Here is a 20,587-nt window from a genome sequence, read left to right on the forward strand (position 1 = left end):
GAAACTGATTTGCTACACTTCGTACTACACGCGTTAAACCGAAAGAAATTATTAGAAACTGAAGAGTCATACTTGCATGTATTAAAGACACTAACCGAGGTTGCCATAAATTAAGCAGAGATTGGACTGTATCCTGAGCATGATAGCTGCAATTGCAAACACTCCTATTGTAGAGTCTTCAATGTACATCTTCTTAGCTGCGGTGGAAATGCCAACAAAAATGAACAGTTGACGTCTAACACAGGAAGCAAGTGACGAGCAAAGCGCTTGCACCGTTACAAAACAAAAAGGAACTACCTTGCAAGTGCGAGTCTTCGTCCGGTGCTGTGTCCTTCAGACAGCAATTTCAGGTGATTTACAAGACCTGACCGCGTTGAAAGAACGACATATATTAAATAGCTTAATACGTTTCAAATGCATGTACAAATTGCACAGCTATCGGCGTAGCAGACGACAGCGCTGGTAGCCACCCCCCCCCCCCCCCCCCCCCCCTATTTTCCTTCGACTAAGCATAACCGTGCTGCGTCTCCCAGTAGAATAACAAATATACTTACTGTATGACATCAGCAGGATCAACACTCGGATGAGACCGCTCAAGATTTCCTCCGATTCAACGGCTGTGTACACCCTACCTGATAGAAAAGGCGGGGAAAGACGAACGCAGCTTCAAGCGTCCGGTCGCTTTGCCGAAAAGGACTTACCTCTTCTCGCAAAGAGCCTGAAGAGTATCAAAGCGATCTTGAGGAGAAGCGTTAACAGGACCAATGTCGAAACTGCGTTTAACCTAGCGACCATTTCTCGGGGGCACTCGGCCCCGATGAACGGCTCACCGAGACAACCGCAGCCGTGAACGGCCACAGCTGGCCGCAGGCCGATTCACGCGCCTCTGCGCCCGCTCACGTAACAAGCGCGCGGGCCACGTTTAACTGGAACGCTCACGATACATTCACGATGTGTCTTGAACCGCTAATGTATTGCGCGCGCACTTGCACACAGCACTTGAGCTGCCTTCGTGAAGCTCGCAAGCCGCCGCAGGACTACCGCGACTGCTTCCGCTAGCGATTATTTCCGCCAGAATGTAGAAGAAAACGAAGCCAACGTCAGATGAGGGATCATTTTATTTCGTTTATTATAATGCTCCATAACGTACTCTTCCAGAAGCACGAGGGAAAAAAAAAAAAAAAAAAAAAAACAGGGAGCGGGATCACTAACAAGTACCTGCACGGACAAACTACACCACCTTCATTTCCACAACAGAGAAGGTGACCATGTCACAAAACTACACACCATGTTTACAATAGACCGACTTCACACCTCGAGTTCAACCACGCCACCGCTGCAGACAGGGCTGCCTGCAGTATTTGGCATATCTAGACGAAATTGGGAAGGATTACCTGCTTCCCTTGTTTTCTTTCGTCTATGTTTGTACGTCAAAATAACCAACCTCGAATAATGGGTCACACGGTGTGCGTAAGAGACGCCGATAGCTACCGCAGCACGGCCATATCGAAAATCGGCAAGGCGGCGGAAACTAGCGCGGCATGTGCACGATCAGAGTCGTGGCGGGTGGCGGCGCCAGCGGCGCATGCCCTGTTCGAGCGGTGAAATCGGCCTATTGCATAGGCGACCACGTTCCGTGAAAATTCCGCTTAAGGTATTCTGTTTTAAAAACTCATTCTCCGAAAACATGTCACACAATGGGCATCTCTGGCCTCAATCAATGGGGGGTAAAAAAAAAAAGTGCAGCATCCTACAGAAATGCCAACGTGGCGCCACGTACAACTGTTACCATGTCACAAAACAAACAGAAAACATTCAATAGAACATATATATATATATTTTTTTTTTCATTTCTGTGAACTGAGCAACACATTGTGCAGGTCCGAGCAGATGAACGGGATTACACACCTATTTTATTGCCTTCTATATCCCGCTTAACTTGTCGAATGTTGGCTTTTGTGGGGCAAATGCAAGTTTAGAAAAGTTGACAAATTCTGTCTCGGCTCGGGTGCTCAGAAATGACAAAATTCGCGAAATATTTATGCGTATGACAAAACCATAAATTCTTGTTAAAAAAAAGCACTAATTTCATGGTGCAAGCCTTTCCTGCAGGACACTAGCTGCAGTAACAGCACTGCTACGATGAACATTGCAAGAAGCTATGCACCAGCAGTCATTAGAGCAAGCATGTAGTGTTGAAGCCCACAATAGTTGCATCAGTTCCAATGACGTAAAAAATGTTCAGCTGCAAACAATAAAAACTTCCTCTTGCACAGATATCCATCCCCATTTGTTGGGCCGATAGAGGAAATGTTCTACAGCATTCAAACACAGTCCATTATGTTTCCACAAAAAAGACATGGCCTTCTCCTCCAAACCTATTACATGAACAGCAGCTCCTCACCCCAATGCACTGTTTTTCTTTCAAAGCGCTGCCATCACCTCAGGCTCTCCACACCTTAAACACATTGCAGTGCTTGCACCCAAAAGCAGGAGAAAAAAATAAGATTGGTAAGAATTCCATTCGAACTGCATGCAAATTTTCCAAATGTTAAGCTTTACAGATACTAAAAAATGCAGAGCACTGCTTTAGTTAAAAGCACTGATTGGTGGGACACTGAAAGAGCAAGAAAAAAAAAAGTGCATCAAGAAGAGGGGAGAATGGAACTATCTCCCTGGCCTTTTTGCACTGGTTGCCTAATGGAAGCTGACAGACCCAGCATTTCTGCAGCTTGCTCAGCCTTTCTCAATGGCCGCAAGGGAGAGTAGCCACTAAGAAAGCAAGAAAAGCTGGCTCAGTCTGTTGCAGGTGTGTAATTCATCAGAAGTGACAGTGTTGCCCAACTAAAATCAGGACAGTGCTTAAAGATGGGAGATAGCATCAGCAGAAGGGTGGGAGAGGTTGGCATACAAGCAAAACAGACTTGTTAAAGATCTAGCAGCGCGGTACAGGGCTTAAAGGAAGTAGTCAGGTGTGCGGCGGGTCACATGTGGCTCCCCTCTTCTAGGTGCTGGGTCGAACTGGAGGCTGCAGAAGAAAAGGAGATGACTCAGACCCAAACAACAAGAACAAACAGCAGTAAGCTCTATCATGCTCTACAGCTTACGACAGTTTGGCAATGACAGAAATAAGGGAAGGGCCACTTGGACTGATGCAGGTGAACCTACTTACAGTGTGCTGGAAGACCCAAAAAGATTCACTTAATAGATTCACTAGTTTGACACATAAAAACCATGTACAACAAAATCTGCTAATTATACATTAGCATAATTTGCCAATATGCCTACACACAGGCTCTCTTAGGGCCCTGCAACACAAGCACGGTGAATAAGTATGCTCTAGTTACATACACTTTTCATGTGAACATTTGATCCGAATAATATTCTTGTACACATGATGAAGAGCCTACAGTTTTGCTCATAAGACCACCTGTGCTTTCCTTTGTGAAATCCCCATCCATGTTTCTTAGGACACACCAATAGACTTGTCTGTAGGCCAGTTAGACATCATAAACAAGCAGTGCCTCCAGAAGGCCCAAGAACGAAAATGACAAGTGTAGATGCGCTATCTGGTGGTGGACAATGCCACTGTGCCTTAACTATGGCCTCCGAGTCTGGGTGGCATGCCAATCCCGGAGGCCATGCTGATAACAAGGTTCACCACAGTGATTGTTGGAGCAACACGAGCATCATGTCACGTCGGCATACCTACCAACCTGGGAACATTGAAATTCCGGAGATTCGCCAGAGGATGGAAGGGAGTTGTAACCCCCCACCTCTCCTGGACAACAGATGCGTCATAAACAGTTCTGAATGGCTGCCAGACAGTTACAGTGTAGACCGCTTATAACGTAATTCGCCGGAGTCGCGAATATCCGCACTATAACCAAAGCAACAATTTTCAAGGCCAGCACATATGCAAAACATGTGCACCGAGCCGCCACGCGTATACGACAGCCGAGGAATGCAGCTAGAACGTTTGCATTCAATTTACAGCCGAATCTCGGTTAATTCGAAATAATTCACGCGGCAGCGCCTCCGACGGACATTGCTCCGGCACCGCCATAGAGTAAAAGCTTAGGAGAGACCCTCAATGTTACGCGCAAACCAAACACACTCTCAAATGGCAAGGTCGCCGATTCTGCGTTGCGCCGGAACATGCGTGTACGTGACGTCTCAGCCACGCTACCGTAGCCATGCGTAGAAAATGGCACTGAACCCTTCTTTCTCCTTTATGCTTCCTCTACTTTCTAGTCACATGTTGACCTTGCACGCTGCGGCTACGGCGCAGAGGGAAGCAGCGGCGCTGTCCCAGGCCGGCCAACGAAACTGCCCACGCAGGCAAATGCCCGCTTCCCGATAACGGCAGAAAACGAAACTTCGGGGAGCTGGCGCCGGGCCGGCTGGAGCGGCCTGCACGGAGGCGGGCGCGCACGGTGACAGTCGAAAGTGAGGGAGCTACGAGGGAAGGCGAGGGGAGCCACCGAAGCGAAATCCGCTTCCCTGCTGCCCTCACATTCCACGATCTCCGCGTGCGCCCTTCGCTGTGCCGTGCCGCCGCCGCCCGCTCCCCGAAGTTTCGTTTACTGCCGTTATCGTGAAGCGAGCGTTGGCCGGCGTTGGCAGTTTGGCTATGCGCGCCGTGGTATTTCACGACTCGAACTCAAGATTCTGGTTTCGGCCTCACTGGCTGTTCGTTCATACCACGTGCCCTTCTCCTCCACTTCGTCTCTCTTTCTTCCTCGAGCACTCCTTGGGGCGCCCGTTTGAGGGGAGTGTTCACCGCCTCCGCTGACTTCCGTACTACCAGGCAGCCGCACTGTAACCGGCATTTCGTTTCCCACAATTGCACTATAAGCGATACGTATATACATAGAGTGCTATGGGAAAAATAACGGGAGTCTGAAAAGACCGCACTATATCCGGTCCTGCACTATAATAAGCGGTTACGTTATAAGTGGTCTATACTGTATTAGACATTTTGGTGCTCATACTGTGACTGGAGACAGCGCGTGTGTATATAACATACGACCCGTCCTGTGACAGCGGCCCCTTTCGACTCATTTTCCCCCCGTTAAATGAATGTCCTAGAGTTTTAAACCCTAGCAAAATAGTCTCAAGCCTCAGAGCGCAGTGAATAATTTAATATAGCAGCTTTTCTACGGCCAGTTTTGGTTTTCTTTCGCAGGAGGATACTGTGTCCTAACGCCACGACACAGTAAGTGCTCACGTGGGAGCAAAACATTGCGATGTTCTGAAACTCACCCTGGCTTGCTCGGTCGTCCAGTATACTGCAACAACGGCTCTCACAATGAGTAGCAGTATACGAGGCGACTGAGCGAGCTGGAGCGAGTGCCAAACGTCGCAATGTCCTGCTCCCACATACTGTGTCGGGACATCACAACACAGTATCCTCCTGGAAATGAAATCAAACTTGGCAGTAGAAAACCTGTTAAATCATTAACAGTGCTCTGAGGCATGTAACTTTTTTTGTGTGTGTTTAGAGTTCTAGGACTTTCATTTAACGCAAGAAATGAATAACCGAAAAATTATGTCAGCCCCCCTTTATATGCTTCATCACATAGCTCTACTGCACCATTACGCAAATACACATTAGACCCTCCCATTGCCTCAAGCACACTCAAGACGTCTCAATCGAAGCTGAGTTAGGCCTACACTGACTGCACAGAAATGGCTTGGATTTAAATGACTTTAGTTAGCTATCCAGAGCATAATAGTAATTACACCATGGCTGTGCTGCATGATGCATTTTTATCATTTTTGTTTCTTTTTCACAATGGGGTAGGCGCAGTTTTTAAGGAAACTTATGGTCATGTCTGTACAATCGGGAGTTTGGTCAGAATTCGAGTCTCCTGGACAAACCGGGAGAGTTGGCAGGTATGCGTCGGCGCAGTAGAAACAATGAAAAGGAGGGAAAGCCTTAGAAGCATGGCAGGGGCAGCATTTGATAGGTGGTGATTTTGCTTACATGAGGTCCACCTAAAAAACTGTTGGGAGACATTTGAGATGACACCTCATAAACAAATTCTACTACTTTCATAAGAGGTGTCACAGGGCCCCTTTGAGATAGTGAGTGAAAAACAAAAAAAATCCCTTCTCAATACCAAAAAGAAACGCACTGGCTTCCAATGATAATGCCCATTTCCATGCCAAGCTTATATATGGTTTATTCTGACGAAGGCTGTGCCACGGCCAAAATGTTAAACCATTAAACATGCAATTTTCGTAAGTGTGCCCCTTCGTTTCTTCACTACGTGTGTGTGTGTTCAGCTTCTGCTTCCCTACAGTACAAATTAACTGACCTGCAACTATTTTTTGTCTATAGAAAAGTATTTAAAATTTAGCAACGCAGTGAATTAACAAGTGTCTCGAATTAAAGGATGTTAAAATTAAAGTTAAATTAAAGGAATGAAAGGAAGAATTAAGGTAAGACTGTACCAGTCGCCGATGGATTTTTCGGACTTCAAAATTCGGACACTTGTTGGATATTCCGGACTTCATAAATGCACCGTCAGGGTTCCCATAGAGCTAATGCATTTTTGCGACCGATTTTTCGGACAAATTTAGGCCCCAAAGTTCGATTTTCCTGACTAAATCGCTCGTTCCGAGCCACGCTACCCGTTCTTGGAGGCCGCCATGTTGGATTTTCCGCCGCCTTGCCCAGGCTTGGCTTGCAGTGGCCCGCTCTATAGCCTCCAAGATTGAGAGACGCACGTGCGCGCCATTCTGATGTCTCGGAGGACATGCCCGCTCTTCCTTTAGCTATAGGTTTGTTCGATTCACCTGCACCACTGTGAACCAGTTCACGGCGGTTCACGAGAAGTTCAGAAATTATGCAGCTCGATTTCTGCGGTGCAGGCACAGTGCGACACTGGAAATGAATGCCAAGGTGCAAACGCGGTGCAGGCGTTATGTTATGTCCAACTAATGTGCACGGAGTGCGGAAGTTTGAGAGGTCCTGAACTGCAGGTACGAACTGCAGCCTTCTGGGGCGTAAATACATGCCACACTTGCGTAGATACATCAGCCGTGCATAAGGGGGGTTTTAACGGCACTCGTGCCCGTCTGCTGCAGCAAACTAATGAACCAGCCCTGCACCTTTCCTGCACCGCTGAAACGAATGGCAGGGTGCAGCACCCTGTAAACTGGTTCAGGCGGTGCGGGCGAATCGAACGTACCTTATTATTTAACGCTCTAGGGGACGACTTTTTCTTTTTTTTTGGTGAGCACTATCGTTATATTCTGTTTGCAAAATCATTTTATTTTATTTTTTTAAGTTCGTTTACTATTTTGCACATGGTGTGTGTGCCTCGTGCAAAAGCCGAGTGCGGCTTCGCATTTTTGTGATCGGCGCCAATTTCTCTGCTTTCGCGAGAGGCAAGTGGTGCAAAACGCTGGTCTCCGCGATCAGTTCCGGCCGTACCATTCGGCGCTTAGTGCAGCGCAGAAGTGTAATCTTGCTAACGCTCAGCAACGGCGTGCAGACTCCGCGATCAGCTCCGACAGCGCGCGCCATTGACGATTCGTTACGGAGTTCGCAAGATTACACTTCTCCGCTGAGCTATGCGCCGAATGGGATGGCCGGAGCCGATCGCGGAGGCCACGTGCGAAGTAACGGGGCACGTTTCTTCGACCTCCATGGTGATCTCCGCTAACGGAGACCGCCAACGCCATGACGCTCTTTTCGAAAGTCTGTATGCGGCGTCAGTCTTGTGCAAATCCAAGCAAATGTGATCGCCTCTAAGTGTAGTATGAGGCAGGGCATTATTAAACATTTTTTATGCCACTGTAAGCAATAAATTTTCTTTTTTAGGGTGAACGAGTTTTTCGGACTGTTAGATTTTTCGGACTATTTTTCGGTCCCTGCGAAGTCCGAAAAATCGGTCGGCGACTGTATTTGTGTTTACTTTAACAAGTTTCAGTCTACAAGGCTGTAGCAAATAAAGAATCAGTAATATGCCTACTTTTTATTGTTGCAGCTGCTCTACCATGGTCTGACTGAAAATTAGTGTTTAGTAAACAAATTTAGGACAGTAATCTCTAAAAAATACAGACAGGTAGCTGCAATAGCAAATTCAAGAGCAACATACGAATGTATCCCACCAGACTGTCAGCATTAATTTACTTCTAGTAGAATAAGAAACAAACAGTTCTCCCTTACAACGAGTACTTGAGTTGGTCATCCAGCTCCATGATGGCTGCCTGGTTGCCACAGCGGTAGCAGTAGTTAGGTGCACTAAAGATGGTCACCACGTTCCGATCGTGGCACCAGTTGTAACCCTGCACAAATATTTCATACAAAAGTCAAGCAACACAGACTATAGCAAGGGTAACTCAAGATGTGCAATGCCAGTAAGGATGTCAAAGTATATTCAAGATTTTCAAGATACAAATTAAACATACTCCTTCATATGTTCAATACCACTTGTGCATGTTTTGACATTGCACTGGATTTACTCCACATAAATATGCAATGTTGCTGTGAAACAAGACTATGAAAGGGTCTTGGCAAAAAAGCAGATGAAAACACCACTGCAACACTATCAGTTTGATGCTTTCTACTGGCATTGTCAATAAAATCTTACAATTCAAGTTTGCAGTAGTTGAAAAGACTAAATATGACAGCATACAATCACTGAAGCCTCCATATGGTAGACATCCAAGCAATGCCTGTATACTGGTGATTTCAAGTACTGTACTTTCTGGTGCATAGGACGCGGCTTTTAGAGCACAGTTCTTCGGCGCCCGTTCCTGCATTGAGTGTCGGCATTCCCTCGGCGTACCGAAGGAACCGCACAGCAAAGAATGAAAGAGCGAACGCAAAGCAGGCAATGAAAGATGGTGATAGCGAAGAGCACGAGGAGGAAAGCGGAGGAGGAGGGTAAGGCGAAAGCGCGAGAAGTGTAGCGCCGTCCAAGACGGGCGATGACCGCTATGAGATGGCAGCAGAGTAGCGTGCCGTTGTCTGTTCACTAATGGCATGCGGCGAGCATGTCCAACGATACCATACTATAAGGAAACAAAGCACTGCATGAGTGGAGGTCTGTCTGTGGCGGCTGCCGTGAATTGCGGCCAAACGTTGACTCTCGCCATCTCCCAATAAAGCAGTCGCGCCACACTTTGCTCCGTTTGCAACGTGCCACATGACAGAGCGTCCGCGCCAGCCAATGTATCGCGAAATGAAAACGCGTATAGAGCCGCACTAAAATTTTGCATTAGAGAGTACCGTAATCGGCGGTGAATATTTTTTTCAAAATTTCACTGGTGCGTCTTATACAACGGTGTGGCATTGTGGGGATGCGCGACTCTCACGCGTCCCCACATGTTTTCCTGCATGGCTGTCACGTCTCCTGTAATCCGGCTTGTCCTTGTTGCTAAGAGCTGGCGGTGGTTGGCGTGGTTGCAGATTAGTATGAGAGATGGCGCGAGTGTTGTGCTGCTAACGCTACCTAACGGCGGGGTTACTTGGGTGCAAAAGGAAGTAGGCTGTTCCCCTTCGGCTTGGGGTCGGCAAGCGGCACGGATATTCCACGCATGCACCAACACGCTCTCTGCAAGACTGTCTTACGAGGCTTCGGAGTGGGGCACCGGAATGGACGAACACAATCATTTGAACACGCCATCGTTTGCGTGACCATACACGCGGACGACTAGGCGTGGTGTCCAGCATGGGAGCAAACATATGCATTCGCTATCGGGTCGTGGCGACTCGGACTTCCTTGATTTGTCGCGTGCCCATCGGCATGTTCTGTGGGTAGTAATTCGGCTAGCAGGCATTAGTGTATGAAAGGTGCAATAAATGCCCTTTTGATTGTTTACATCTTATGTTTTTGCCTGCTGCGCCACGCATCCCAGCATTCCTCGTGCGGAGCACTGGCAGAATGACGCAATGGCAAAAGCATGTCCATCGCGGCGGCTCTACGCATTAACAACCATGGTGTCACACACGCACAAGCAAACATCAACACATATCTCACTCGATGACTGCGGAAACTCGCTGTCAAAACGCTCGTGAGGAAGCGCGGCAGCAGCGCGAGCGAATTGACCTTCATGCTGCGTCTCGCATCAACGCGAACTAAGTCACGATAACAGTGCAGGGCAGACTGTGCACCCATTGCAGATGGCTTTCAAGATACAGTGGCCCCGGCGGGTGCGTGCGGCCTCCCGAAATAGCCCTTCAATAGCAACAAACGTCAGTTTCTTGCACCTAAGAGGAGTCTCGGGTCAAGTTTTATTCTGCTAGAATTTGCAGCCCATAAAAATTGCATATGGCAATTTAGTGCCCTGAAATGGGCGAGTATAGCATTTCACGAAGACTGTAGCAAGCTTGCATAACCTTGTTTCATCATTTGCCAACTGAGTTAAAATAGGTGGGTCTTGGCAAGTAGTTGAAATTGGATGCCAACCACAAAAATGAACCATTACAGATGGTACGGTTCCCGCACAAGAACCTTGTTTCTTATTACTCTCATAGCTACGCAGTGTAGATACCGCGGCCGCCCCGGGGTGCCTCAACGAGCCCATTGGCTAAGCGCACTGCGGCTCACTGAAGACAAGTGTTTGGCTTACGTTTAGCGCGTTGTAGGCAACAAAATCTGAAGTCGTGGCATCAACATTAACATCCGAAAAGAAATTTGAACTGTGTGTCACAGTGACATTTAGAAGGCGAAGCGTTGTCGCCACGCCCCACTCCACCGCAGCCATCGCAGTGCAAGGCATTGAAGGAGGAACGGGTGCACAGCTTGAGGTCGTGCTTGACTGCCAATAAATCCACTTCTGCTGAATGCATCAAAGTACTTTTTGGGGCAAAGTATTTCTGAAATAGCCTATTTTCACTTCAAATGCCTTTCTCCACTTCGATAAAAAGTGATACAAGCCGTTTCCAATTCTTCCAATGAGAACATGACATTTTGTAGCTTTTCAATTATACTGCATATCACAACGCAACCATTCTGCAAGGTTAATTGTGCCAACACCCCTCTTGAAATGCACTGTGCATTGGTCGACTGGCTAAAGTATTAACATTTTTGTGGAGTAAGTATGCTAGTTCAAAAGCAACTAGCTCTTGAGGCCTCATTTGAATTAAGCAATACAAGGACCTTTTTGTCTTGTCAGCTGTGTGTCAAATTTTCGGAAATTCAGGTACCAGACCCCCAAAAATTGACCATCGATGTGTTCAATAATCTTTTGTTATCCCTTTGGAGGAGTCAATTTCTCCATTCTTAACCCTTTGAGGGTCAATGTCGTTTATTTACGGCGCCCGCCATTAGTATGTTTACAAGGATTTTTCTTTTTTTGTTCCGTAGTCTCTTTGGTTGCACTCTACAGCTTCTTTACGCTGGCATGCATCCGCGTGAACAACCATTTGCGCCAATGTGCGCCGGTTAGTTTTCGTTTCGTTTCACAGGCTGTTTCCGTTCGTTGCGCTCATAAAAACTGATGTCTATCTGGTTTCTAATCTTTCAAAGCGTCACCGCTAAATACTTGCTTGTTTATTGCTCACAGGGGTGTGATTACATATGTTCACAGACAGGCGCGCTGGTATATACAAACTATGCCACTGAATACGAATGGTGCTGCTATGCCTGCGTTTCTTTTCTCGGGAGTCGGTGAAAATTGATTGCCCCTCGTTGGCGATGGGACGATGGATAATTGCAAGTTTGACTCGTTTGGTTTTTCGGACGGACGCACAACCATAGAGTTTTCTTGCGTGTGCCCCACATACACAGTTCAGTTACGCTATGGGCGTGCGCGCAGGTTGCTCTGCTGCGAGTGAGTCGAGCGGTGATTCCTCCCATGTGGACTACTGCCCAAGTGCCCGAATCGGAATATATCTATTTCAGTGTATCTACTTTTTTATTCCTATTGTAAGTATTCATGCAAGCCCATCTGTATTCATGAATAAACAATACATACATACCTATAGGAAATTTTTTTTTGTCACTTTATGGTCACAAAAAAAAATTGCAGTAAATTTTTTTTTTCAAAATAAGTCAGTCTGAAGATTTTAAATCTGCTATAAACAAACTCGACCCTGAGGGGTCGCATCTCGCAAAAAAAATTTACCCTCAAAGGGTTAAAGCTGTGAAATCGCATCGCCAACAAAAGTGGGTGATAGGCGGCAACTTTGTTCATGGCCACGACATCTGTGACAATGTGCACATTATGTTAGAAAAATTGAACAAGACATTTAACAGCGTACGAGACTTCAGTCACTATTTTAACATTGGTAATACAGGACAGGAGCGCGGGGGGTCTGGCTCGGCATGAGCGCCATTGCTCGCTGCTGCCTGAAAATTGATGCTGTCTTGTTGCCTAAGAAAACCGCATGCGGCAGGGTGGAAGGCATTGAAAATACAGAACAGCCCACGGAGGAATACACTACAAAATTGTTTTAACAGCGGAGCTGTTTAAGCCGGCCGTGACGTGGTAACAGAAAATGTGGGCCGATCCTGGCGGTAGTGCAGAAAGGGTCTAAGCACAATGGCACATACCCCTGTGAACTAGTGAAGCTGAGCCTGGCCAAGTCCTGCTAAGCATTGTTAGGACTACTTAAGCTTAGTAGTCATCGATAGCAAATCAATAGCTAATCAGTAATCGACAAATAATCAATAAATTCCGGGAAATGCTGGGGATGACTTGGTAGTGCTTAGCCTAGCCCAAAAGCCAGGACTAACTAGGTGCCCATCAACTCCGCTGTCTCTTTAGCATTGCACCTCCAGTGCAAGTAGCTATGCAATTTTTTTTTTTTTACAGTGTAAATATGACAAATTGAGATGCCTAACCTCATCAAGATCAAAAGCACGCACCTGTCATGAAAACATGTCTAAGTACTTTAAATGAACAAATATGGAAAGGGGGGGGGGGATGGGCTGCGGCTTTTCGTGTCTTTCGCTGCAAGACACATTTGGCCCAAACGGGTCCATTTATCACTAGAGTGGCTTGAAGAAAATAAAAAGGAATAACGAAACATAGCAAAGAAAGAAGACTGTCTCTGCAATTATTTCACTTTGTTGATTATGGAATTAAATGGGGGGTGGGGGTCCAGAAAAGGCAACACACATTCAATCGCAGTTATGTTTCACCACTAGGGTGCAGTAAAAATGGTGTGAAAAATGGGACTGATAGGTCTCACTGTCTATCAAATGGTTAAAGCAAAATTTCTGTCCTTTACCCACAAAATAAATAACAATTTTTTTTCTCTTTTTACTGCTGATAAGATCCTGTACTTTTTTTTTTTTCAAGATAACTTACATTTGACAATTTATAGTACCTACTTGTGGCTACTGCACTTTTAAAGGGGGAACAAATATCGAATTGAATAATCATATGCAGATGCATCTATCAGCAAGTTTCTTTACAGAACTGGAACACCACAAAGCCATTAGAGTAAAAACTTCTTTGACTTGTCAATTCAGAAAACTGGTCATTTCACACTGGTCTTGTCAATCTGAAAACCAAATGCCCATTAACACAGAGGATCGCAAACAGCACCGTGCTAGCACCAAACCAAAACTACCAAACCTAGTGTACTGTTCGCTATGACCATTAATTAGAAAAGAACAGTGGAAAGTCTTTTTTTTTCCCACATGTTTTTCACTGCATGTATACAGGGAAAATAACTCACTTATGCACATTGCTAGATGGTGTATTGTGTCGAGAGGAAAGCATGAGAGAGGACCCCGCTTGCCACGGGTCACATGCAGCAAACCTTTTCTATTGTTTTCCTTCAGTGTGAAACATGACCGACACTGCCATTGAAATACCACATAAACAAATCCTTAAAAATGCTTCCCAATACTCATCCGCTGTCTTAGAATGCCTTCTATCCCAGTTGTACAATGACTAAGCAGCCCTTTGTCCTTGGCCCATTACTGTTCTTAATACACATAAATTATTTGCTTAACATATTCTCAGAAGACCAGAAGTAAAATCACTCTATTTCAAAAATCCAGTGATCCGCACAACCTGATAAACTATAGACACATTTAGGTTAGCACCATTCCTTGCAAAATAATTTAGCACACTATGTTCATGCACTTATTAAATTATCTTGAAGGCAATTATTTTTAATGCAGTTAGCATTCTTGGCCTACTTCAGCCATTTCCTTTCTATCTATGTAAAAATTTACCAACCATCTACGCCGGACTTTAAAAAAAATTCCTTTAAAATTTCTTCAGTGCTAGGCAGTTTCGAAGCTGCATTTTCGAAGCCGGCCTGCTGCAGAGGAACGATGATGTCTAAGGTACCTATACTCAAGGACAACTTTTTGTGGCAATAAAGGGAAAGCTACGGGCACGTGGCTGCTGCACATGTGTTACAACGCCAAGTAGTTCGGCAGCGTTCGACGGTGCTTTTGGTTGCTCGGAACAGACGCTGAATTGAAACAGCTTCCACGTGCGACGGTATCGCGTTTGCCGAGATGCAGAAGGGAAAAAGCGCAAAATAAGCAAACTTTTTACACTCAGTGGTGTGTTCTGTCTTATTTAACTCTGGATTTAAACACGGGACTCTTTTCAGAAAAGCTCTCACTTATGAGCGCTTAGTCTGCGTAAGCTTTCCCTTCATTGCCACAGAAAATTGTCCGCATGTATAGATAAAACAAGTTTCGAAAACTTTATCTAGGGACCTTAATGACGTCAGGACTGCAGCGCCACTTGAGGGACTCCACGGCAGACGGAAAGTTGAATCATATTGGTGCATGTGAGTAACTTTCCATTTGCACATCTGAAGCGCAGTATTCTGACTGCACATTTGAAGACCAAAGTGGAAAGTCCCAAGTTGCAGTTAGACATGTCTGGACTATGCCCGGTGCTCCCTGAAAACATTCGCGTAGGAGCGTTTCTTTAGATTCTTTTTATCTCCAGATAATCTGCCACCGGCAATGTTCAAATTCGTATAATATACGTAATTCGATGCGAGTTCTAAGTTCCTCACTTCATTTCGCCTCAGGTTTATCCAACACCAGATTTCAATTAAAAAATCAAATGCAACGTTAATGTAACAACATGTTACAGTGTTCGAAGTGTAACTGGAATGTGTTCCTTTCGCATTAAAAGAACTTGTAACGGGAATTTGTTTCAAGATTGGGAAGGAAAGAGGAACAAGCTTTCATTTCTGTTTTCTACGTGTACAACACTGCTCCAAAGTACTCTTATACATGACTAGCTCAAACTGATTTGTATAGCAAACAGCTGTTCCACCTGAGCAGCATCTAACTACACTAGATACATAGAGTAGAGCCCCGCTGTTACGTTCCCGGGTGCTGCATTTTCCAGGCTGTTACGTCGTTTTCGGCCGGTCACGGCACAGCTCCCATAGAACCCAATGCATTGGTAACCCCCCGCTGTTACGTCGCAACTGTGGGACCGTTCCCGGATCATACGTTGCGAACTGCCAACCCGCGCGGGCCCGAGCGGCCATTTTCACTTTTCATGTCGCTTGGCTTGGTTGCTTGACAATGGCATTGGCTGCGCAAAGTGCCGGGGGCGACACTTTTGACGTATTTTCGGTTTCCGCCAGCAAAAGTATGGCCCTTGAGATCCATATTTGCTATCTAATGATGGTGTCTATGACGCGTTGCGGCCCTAAAATTGGTTTTGGCTCATAGACTTTCCGTATAAAGTCCAAGGACGGTAACGCCGTCGCCGCGCACCGTATTCTGTATGTGCGAGTGAAAGTGTGCGAGGGGAGCCGACGACTGCATCTAAATCTCGCGCGAAAAAAGAAAAGCAGGGAGGAAGCGCGCCTTCTTCCGTTGCGCTCGAGGCACCGGCGAGGGAGCGAGGGGGGAGGGATAGCGGACAGCGTTGTGCTCTGGCATCAACTGTGTACTGCACGGCAACGCACGGTCGCGCGGGCCGTACCTTGAAAACGATCTGCTGGGGGAAGAGTCTACGCAGTGTAGGTGCGTCGGCGGCTCGTAGCTTTGTGCGTGCTGTGTGTTCTCGGCGCTCAGTTTGCGTTGAAGCGATAGACAACAGCACGAAGGTCACTTCGCTCGCTTCTGCAGCAGCGCTTAAATTCCTCACGCCAGCGTTTGACAGCGCGTGTCCGCGCTCATTGAGTGTGATGTGTTCATGTTTGCCTGTGGGCGCTGACACCATGCTTAATATAAATATTGCTAATCGAATGTTTACAAGTTTATACGGACGATAAAACTACTATTCTTACTTTGTATAGCTGTCTACTAATTTGCTATCGCAATCGATACTTCGGCTGTCGGGTGTTGAAACTACGACTTTTTTTCACACGTAAGAATTAAAATAATATTGTGTGCAGTTCACCACTACTCTCATTTCTCAATTTTTCCCGTTTCCTGGCTCTTACATTTTTTTTACGGTCCCGTGAAAAACGTATCAGCGGGGTTCTACTGTATAAGACCAGACAGAACTGCTCTTAGATATGTGTATTTGCTAGCTAGCTGGCAGCTTATACATGACTTGTGCAGACATCATTGACATGACATCAATGCTTCACCTTTTTCAATATTTTCTTTTTGAGTTCCCAAAGTTTTTTTTAAGTATCTGCCCAAGGCTTACATTTCCTTTCGTTAAGAGCCACTTTCTAAGTTGTTCAACCTTATTAAGAGCCTTGTTCATGTCGCTGTTTCACACCCGAGTTGATTAAATTCATCAGCACTACTGCGCAATGCCTTGCAGGCCGCCACTTGGTCCTCTAAAGCTCTCTTTCCTGCTTCAAGAGTGGCTGCTCTGTGGCAGGCTTTTCTGCTGCTTTCTGCTGGCTTGTGCTTTCTTCGGCAGAAGCATACTTCGCACGAGACTGCTTCACACTGCTAAAAAGATCAAGGTTGAGGCAACTTAGTTGCATCACCATCATAGTGCTGAAGCAGACTCAAGATGGCACATTTCATGAATGCTAGCAATGCTCAGCAAGCTCTGTCCATCTAGAAGGTGCTTATTTTCCCTGAAGCACCGTTCTAGGTCAGCGTTGCCATGGGGTAAAGAAGGAAGCGCTTTTACGAGATTAAAAACCAGGAGATAAGTCTACGCCCATTAGAATGGATTCACATACAACATACTTTCAAATATAACAGACTATTCGCTTTATTTAGTTTGGTCTGCCGATATTATTAATGCAGCCAATTCTGCTTTAATAGACCCGGCTATAACAAACTATCATCACCATTATCAGCCTATATTTATGTTCACTGCAGAACGAAAGCCCCTCCCTGCGATCTCCAATTACCCCTGTCTTGCACTAGCCAATTCCAGCTTGCGCCTGTAAATTTCTTAATTTCATCACCCCACCTAGTTTCCTGCCGTCCTCGAATGCGCTTCCCTTCTCTTGGTACTCATTCTGTAACTCTAATGGTCCACCGGTTAGCCATCCTGCGCATTACAAGGCCTGCCCAGCTCCATTTTTATCCTGCGCATTACATGGCCTGCCAAGCTCCATTTTTTCTTTTAATGTCAATCCGAATATCGGCTATCTCCGTTTGCTCTCCGATTCAACGAACTATAGGCTACAACAAACAGATATTCGGGTAAATTTTGTCTAGAAGGTGTAAATACAACGTACTTTGCTGCGCCGATGCATGCGTGCGGCAGTGCACTGCATGCAACTAGTATTTCTCTGCCGCTTGCAAAATTTGCAAAAAAGTTTGTTTTCTTAAGGAACTAATACACTAGCGACAAGCTTCCTGCAGTCGCATGTTGCACAACGTATCGCCGGCGAAGAGATGTTGACCCCCCAAGCGGACCACCACCATCCAACACTTGTCGGCTCAGTGCGAAGCAAGCACCAAAGGTGCTGCTAGGCCTAGCCAGCTTCGAAAGCAAAGCCGTACCATACGGTGCTCAAAAACAATCGTCGCCGATGTCAAATAGCATCGTTTTGAGGACGCTTTATTTCTCATTGCATCAATTCACACAAAGAAAGAAGATATGCCGCTATTCGCAGGATCCAGACTGCGAGGCCTGTGATGCGGCCTCCGAGTTGAACTTGCCTCGTATCACGGATCTTGTTTGTGCTACAGATTTGACAGTGGTCGTCACTTGTCATGAAAGATAAAATTAAGACATTGGTTTGTACTACCGGCCGCACGACTGAGAACTTTTGCGGCTAGTCGAGGCAGTTTGACGCACATGCCACAATTTCAACAAATTTCATGCTTCTGGCGCAGAAATACGCAATTGTATCAAAATGGTGCAATTGGCGCAGCTGTTGCACCCCTGCACCTATAATCAACTGGGCCACAAAATATTCCTGAAGCTCCTTGTTGTGGTGGACAACATTTACCCTGTTCTCTAGTTTCTACACATTCAGATGCACCAATATGTCATGCTTACCATGGCAGAAAATGTTAGCTTCACAGCAGCACATGCCAAAACGCTCTTCTCCCTCTCATGAGAGCTTTGAAGGCACATAAAATATGCACCACAACTGGGAACAAACTACATAAGTCTTTATTTAGAGTAATTCTTTTTAGAAATTGTGTTACTGACAACATAGGAAAAATGAATTTGCTGCGAAACATTAGGAAAATCAAGAAGCTGAAGGTTGTCAAAACAGAAATTACGAAAATAGAAGCCTGCTGGCCATGCAAAGACCACATGTAGTTTTTCCAAAATGCCGGCAGTAATAATAATTAAAAAAATTATGGGGTTTTGCGTGCCAAAATCACAATCTGATTATGAGGCACGCCATAGTGGGGGACTCCAGAATTCGGACCACCTGGGGTTCTCTAACGTGCACCTCAATCTAAAGTACACGAGTGTTTTGGCATTTCGCCCCCATCGAAAGGCGGCCGCTGTGGCCGGGATTCGATCCCACAACCTCGTGCTTAGCAGCTCAGCACCACAGCGGGTGGCAGTAATATCTCCGGTCACTTTCGCGTTATCGGGGCCGGACAAGTTGGCGTCTACGGCAATGGCATTACTGACACTGTGCCAAGACAGTGTACTTGGCACAAAGTCAGGACGATTGATCATAATGGAATATTGCAAGCCAGTCATCAAAGCATAACCACAACTTGAGGTATAGCGCAAAAGAGCACGTAGGATGACAGAGGAGAGAATGACAGTGCTCCGTCTCCTCTGTTGCTGTGCGTGCCTTTTTGGGCTTTACCTAAGTCATGCAGTACCAGCTAGCCCACTAGTTTGTTCCTTTGAGCATAACTGGTTCCAGACATGCAAAAAGCTGACGCTGCTTTCTGCATCTTATTTCCAGACAATTTCACTTCGAAAACCTAAACTGAACTGCAGAAGAGCGCAATTGTCACGCCTCTAACAGATGCCTGCGAGTGACGTGGCATTTACACTTCACTGTCGTGCAAGCGTCCTTATCAAGTTAGTCTTGCAGAAACATTGTGGGCTCGCATGCTGGCTTTGTTGGCGCAACGCATGGGCTGATCGCAGCCTGCTCAAAAGGGCCAATCATCTTGTTCAAGGTGGCAATTATTATGCTGTTACCACATTGATGCATCACTGACACCGTCCTAAATACCGTGCCGATTGTAAGTCGACATTTGTTGTTTCTCCATAAAATCACCTTCCAATGTTCGGGGGTCAACCTATATGTGGAATTGTTAAGTAGACTCATCTGTGGGGTCGAATAGTAGTTTCGATAGAACTGCGGGTAGTATCACACGCCGTGCATGCATATTTACGAAATAGCCATCAGACACGGTACAAAAGCGACCTGCTTATATATATATAAAAAAAGAATGTATCTTACGATACGCCTGTAGTTTTGTTTTCATACAATAGAAAGGTTTTGTTGAGAAACCGTGAGCGTGCCATGGAAAAGCTGGAAGCTCCGTGTGGGCTCGCCACACTTTGCGATGAACAAAACCATGTGACCAGTCACATGCGCCTACAAGTGTCCTCGCACGTTTTTGCACTCTAAAATAAAGCCATCGGCTCAAAAATGAGCTAAGTGACTACTACTTTTCGGTGTAATCACACACTGAGGATTCATTTTCAGCATTTTCGTAAAATTTTCAGATTGTGTGTCCGTATCCCTTTAATGATGAAATTGTCCTCGAATGGTTTCATCTCGTGTGGTGCAGGCGTCCAGGTGCACTACTGAAGCCCGGCAACATGCTCATCCTGGACTTCTTCCATGGCCACAACACGGATTGAGCGAAGAAAGTGGCAGCGGACTCTGGATGCGAGCTGGTTATCATTCCGGGTAGACTGACACCTATTCTTCAGCCGCTGGACGGGACGCTGAATAAGCCATCCAAAGACCACATATCAGCGCGTCCTACAATGAATGGCTCCAACAGGAAAACCCGAAAACACCAACAGAGTGGCTGAAGCACGCTTCTTTGGGCGAAGTGGCACAATGGGTCAACATTGCCTGGTATGGGCTGCCAACCGATATGGTCCGTGCAGCATTTTCCACGTGCATCTCGGTTCTGCCGGCACCACTTCCGACAGCGAGCAGCAGCAGTGGCTCACACGATGGCAATGACTGTGACTGCGTCCTTCTCTCAAGTGACGACGACTCGCAAGCCATGTCTCATGGAGAAATAAATGTTTCTTTGCAGGACTCGCTCTTCTGAAAAATTTGTTGGTGAGCTAGGGCCTCAGTTTGAGG

The 20,587-nt window shown here is 46.1% G+C and overlaps 1 protein-coding gene across 1 annotated transcript in view; it reads right to left on the reverse strand.

The window, feature by feature from the left end:
* Positions 1-1,100: 1,100 nt before the first annotated feature.
* Positions 1,101-20,587, reverse strand: part of LOC119437038 (serine/threonine-protein phosphatase 2A catalytic subunit beta isoform) — a 42,048-nt gene continuing 22,561 nt past the window's right edge. Inside the window, exons 5-6 of the mRNA XM_037704107.2 lie at positions 8,183-8,301; positions 1,101-3,028 (exon numbers count right to left, since the gene is read on the reverse strand). Of these exons, the coding sequence (XP_037560035.1) occupies positions 2,956-3,028; positions 8,183-8,301 (192 nt within the window). The 3' untranslated portion in view covers positions 1,101-2,955. The remainder of the gene's footprint in view (positions 3,029-8,182; positions 8,302-20,587) is intronic.

This window comes from Dermacentor silvarum, chromosome 1 (genome assembly GCF_013339745.2).
Source record: "Dermacentor silvarum isolate Dsil-2018 chromosome 1, BIME_Dsil_1.4, whole genome shotgun sequence".
NCBI lineage: Eukaryota > Metazoa > Arthropoda > Arachnida > Ixodida > Ixodidae > Dermacentor > Dermacentor silvarum.